Source organism: Triticum aestivum, chromosome 1D (assembly GCF_018294505.1).
Source record: "Triticum aestivum cultivar Chinese Spring chromosome 1D, IWGSC CS RefSeq v2.1, whole genome shotgun sequence".
In the NCBI taxonomy this organism is placed as follows: Eukaryota; Viridiplantae; Streptophyta; class Magnoliopsida; order Poales; family Poaceae; genus Triticum; species Triticum aestivum.
The window spans coordinates 352,943,403-352,947,378 of NC_057796.1; the positions used below are offsets into that span (position 1 = coordinate 352,943,403).

Sequence of the window (3,976 nt, forward strand, 5' to 3'; positions counted from 1 at the left end):
GATTTCCTCCTGTGTAACCGACCTCATGTAACCCTAGATCTCTCCGGTGTCTATATAAATCGGAGAGCATAGTCCGGATAGGACAGATTCATTACCATATTCACATAGGCTAGACTTCTAGGGTTTAGTCATTACGATCTCGTGGTAGATCAACTCTTGTAACACTCATATTCATCAAGATCAATCAAGCAGGAAGTAGGGTATTACCTCCATAGAGAGGGCCCGAACCTGGGTAAACATTGTGTCCCCCGTCTCCTGTTACCATCGATCCTAGACGCACAGTTCGGGACCCCTTATCCGAGATCCGCCGGTTTTGACACCGACAGTCGCCCACACGCCCCACAACACACGGTTGCCAGCTGCGCTGTGTGGGTGAACTAGTTTCTGCCCACACAGCCACTACCTAGTCCACGCGCGTGTGGGCGAACTGCTTTTTGCCCACACGACAGTCGTACGTTGTTGGTGGCAACTGCAGTTGCGCGTACATGGCAACTAGGCAAATACACATGGCAACTATGATTTGTTTGCTAGACGGCAACTGCAGTTGCGCGTACATGGCAATCAGATAAACATACATGGCAACTGTGATTACCACACGTGGCAACTAGGTAAACACACATGTCAACTATTGTTTGATCATATGTGGCAAGTAGTTAATCACACACGACAACTATAGTTTGATTACACAACTACCATAAATTAGACATGGCAACTATAGTTAACCAAAACAGAGAGAGTTGCCATGCTTTTACAACCATATTTGCCATTCCGGATAACTACAGTTGCCATCTCGGATGGCAACTAAATCGTCATCCCGCGGGTACCTAATATAGCTGCGTCAGGACGTGTGGGCATATTTGCTTCGTGTCACACGCACAGGGTGGGGATGAGTAGTACTTGTTGGGCGTGTGGCACGAAGTAGCTGCGCCCACATGTGTGGGCAATTCCACTGTTCGCCCACACACAGTTCGTGTTGGCTGGCCTCTTCTCATGCCACACAAGGTGTGTGGGCGATTGCCTATTATGCCACACGTGTGGTGGATATCGGCGTCCTAAATTTTGTGTCAGTTTGGGTCTCTTGGTTGGAGTTGCCCTAACGTTGTGACTGTCTGGTTAATTTTTCAGCAGACCTAGAAGTCTAGAGCCCTAGCTAGCTATAGTAGCGTCTGTTGCGATCCGGCAGTACGCGCGTACGTACGTGCTCCATCAATCCGCGAACTGGAGTAGATGCAGAGCGATGAATACTCCGCCCGTCCGTCCGTCGTGGTTCGGCGTCAGTGATCAATCAACGCTTGGGCGTCAGGGCGGGGGTTAAATGCGGACGTGCGCGCGGCATGATTCCGAACTGGCCCGATCCCGGCAAGAATAATGAGCGCACTGTACATCACTAATACTCCTACTCCTACTACTAGCCGGGCTCTGGCCGTAGCGGGGACGCACGCACCCGCCGTTCACGTGGGCGACGCCGACGCGCACGGGCGCGGCCGCCGGAGGTCGCCACGACGCGCGAGCGGATCCGCCTCCGCCACCTGACACCGCTTTATTTACTCCCTGCGCTCCCACTCTGCCGAGTTTTAAACGAGGTCAGAGCTTAGGCGGTCTCCCCGTGGCCACACGATCGGCACCGCCGCTGCTGCTTCGGATCCTCTCTCGCTGTCCCGGCTCTTATTTCTAGCCAGGCGCTCTGCGGCGATGCTCGGCCTCTGAGCTCTGCGTGCCCGCCAGCGCCCATATCGGTGTGCGTATGAAATCTGCAGGCCGCAGCGCCCGCGGTAGGAATTTTTTGTCCCGGTGCACTCTTTGGTTCGTTGCCGTCAGCGCCGGCGCGCTCTGCCAGCCGCTGGAAATGGAGCCACCGGAAAACGATATTTGAGTTTGTTGGATTCATTTTGGAGATAAGTTTCTCTGATCGTGTTTTGTGATAGGGATTAACTGAAACCATCAAGCGCAAGTTGGGCACGATGATGGCATGATGCAGCATCTGGGTGCAGGGCATGAAGTTAATGGCCGGTGTGGATGAGCAGCAGGCTTCATGACAAACGCACGCACTGATGAATTCTCAACAAGAAGTTTACACTTTAACAGAAGCAGGCATTGATATGATCAGTAGCATTAAATGGTTACCATGTCGCTGGACCGCCATCCTGACCCACGTTTAACCGCAGCATTTGGGCAGAACTAGCATAAATCAACTTGGGCCGGACTGGTACTTCACTCCCTCTTGGCATCAATATAGTGCTATAGTGAACTTGTGAGGTGAAAACCGTTGTTAAATTGTAATACCGGTCCGCCAGAGTTACCCGCAGTTAAAAGAATATGTAATGCGCACTAGTGATCCACTCGTTGGTAGGAGGAACACAGTGTCAGCTTCTCGCTCATGAGGCCGTTGAATCCAACGAAAATGCCAGTCTCACACACGTGCATTATGTCTAAACAAGAAAGCTAGGAAGCAAACACATAAGATTCCCAGTTACAAACACACAACGCATAACAATGAGAGAAAGAGAAGAGAAAGAAATAAACGACACCTAGCCAGACTGCGCCACTAACTATAGTGGTAGCAGCGCAATTCATGGCGGCTCGCCACATGCTCGGCACCGCACAACACGGGAAACTATACTAGCTAGTAGCTACGACGACGTCCGACCGACACAAACCACAGTTCAACGCGTGCACAGCCTATGGTCATATGTCAACGGCGATGTCGGCCGTGGTGGCGGCCGGGGGCGCCGCGGCGGGCGGAGCGGCGGTGGGGGCATCGGCCGAGGCTGCGCCAGCGCCGGCGCCGGCGGCCATGGCGACCAGCATCTGGCGGAGGCCGCGCGCGTACTCGAGGAGGCGGTCGATGGAGGGGATGGTCTCCCTCACCTCGTCCTGCGCCTCGAAGTCGCGCAGCCAGGCGTGGAAGAGCGGGAACGCCTGGGCGTCCACCAGCTGCACGCCGGTGACCTCCTCGAAGACGGCCAGCCAGTAGGAGCCGCAGCCCAGGACGACGTCGAGGAAGCCGACCTCGTCGCCGCCGAAGAAACGCCGGCCCTTGAACGCCCCCTCCCGCAGCTCCGCCTCGATCAGCGCCAGGTTCTCGTGCACCTGCCGCACCGCAGCCTCCTGCTCCTCCCCCGTGGACGCGAACACCGCCCCCACCGCGGGTCCAAGCTGCATTCCACAGAACAGGTCAGCCATTTTCCACGGGCGTCGGAGAATCATCACAAGTGCCGTGGAACCGTGTGCGTACCTTGTCGTCGCCGAAGTGGCACCAGAAGCGAGCGACGGCGCGGTCGAAGGCGTCAGCGGGGAGGAGCTGGCGGGAGGCCGGGAAGGCGTCGTCGAGGTACTGGAGGATGATGACGGACTCGGCGAGGGAGCGGCCGTCGTGGACGAGCACGGGGACCTTCTTATAGACGGGGTTGTGGCGCAGCAGCGCGTCGCTCTTGTTACCGAGGTCCTCCTCCGCGTACTCGAAGGCGAGCCCCTTGAGCCGCATGGCCAGCTGCACGCGGTGCGTGTACGAGCTCGCCCACGACCCGAACAGCTTCAGCTGCAGCTGCAGCTGCGCCGCCGCACCGGCGTCAACGTTCTCCGCCGCCTTCTCCATGGCCGGCTACGTGAAAGGAAGGAAGGACTCTGGTCGATCTTAGGATGCTCGAGTGGTGTTTGTATTGTTGCTTGCAGTGGAGTGGAGTGGAGTGAGATTCTTTTTGGTGTGTGGCTTGGAGCTAGGGAGGGAGAGGGTTTATATAGAGCGGGGTGGTGTTAGGTGGGCTCCACACGTAAGTGAGGTGGACCGGTGGGCCCGGGATGTCAGCTGGCTGGGGTTTAGCGCGCCGGAGAAGGACAGTGTGTGTATGGGTGGAGACGGTGAGAGGTGGTGGGCCGGGGAGGCTTCCCCGGCAAGGTAGTACACCGCCCGGCGCCGGCTGGCTCGTCGTGGACTTTCTACTCACTGGAAGTGTGAACCTGCCCAGTAATTACTTTA

At 56.5% G+C, this 3,976-nt stretch overlaps 1 protein-coding gene across 1 annotated transcript; it reads right to left on the reverse strand.

Moving 5' to 3' along the window:
- Nucleotides 1-2,391: 2,391 nt before the first annotated feature.
- Nucleotides 2,392-3,707, reverse strand: LOC123182017 (glutathione transferase GST 23). Its single transcript, XM_044594449.1, has 2 exons — nucleotides 3,236-3,707; nucleotides 2,392-3,156 (listed from the first exon to the last, which is right to left on the reverse strand). The coding sequence occupies exons 1-2, from the start codon at nucleotides 3,593-3,595 to the stop codon at nucleotides 2,686-2,688; spliced, it is 831 nt and encodes a 276-aa protein (XP_044450384.1). The 5' UTR covers nucleotides 3,596-3,707; the 3' UTR covers nucleotides 2,392-2,685.
- Nucleotides 3,708-3,976: the final 269 nt, after the last annotated feature.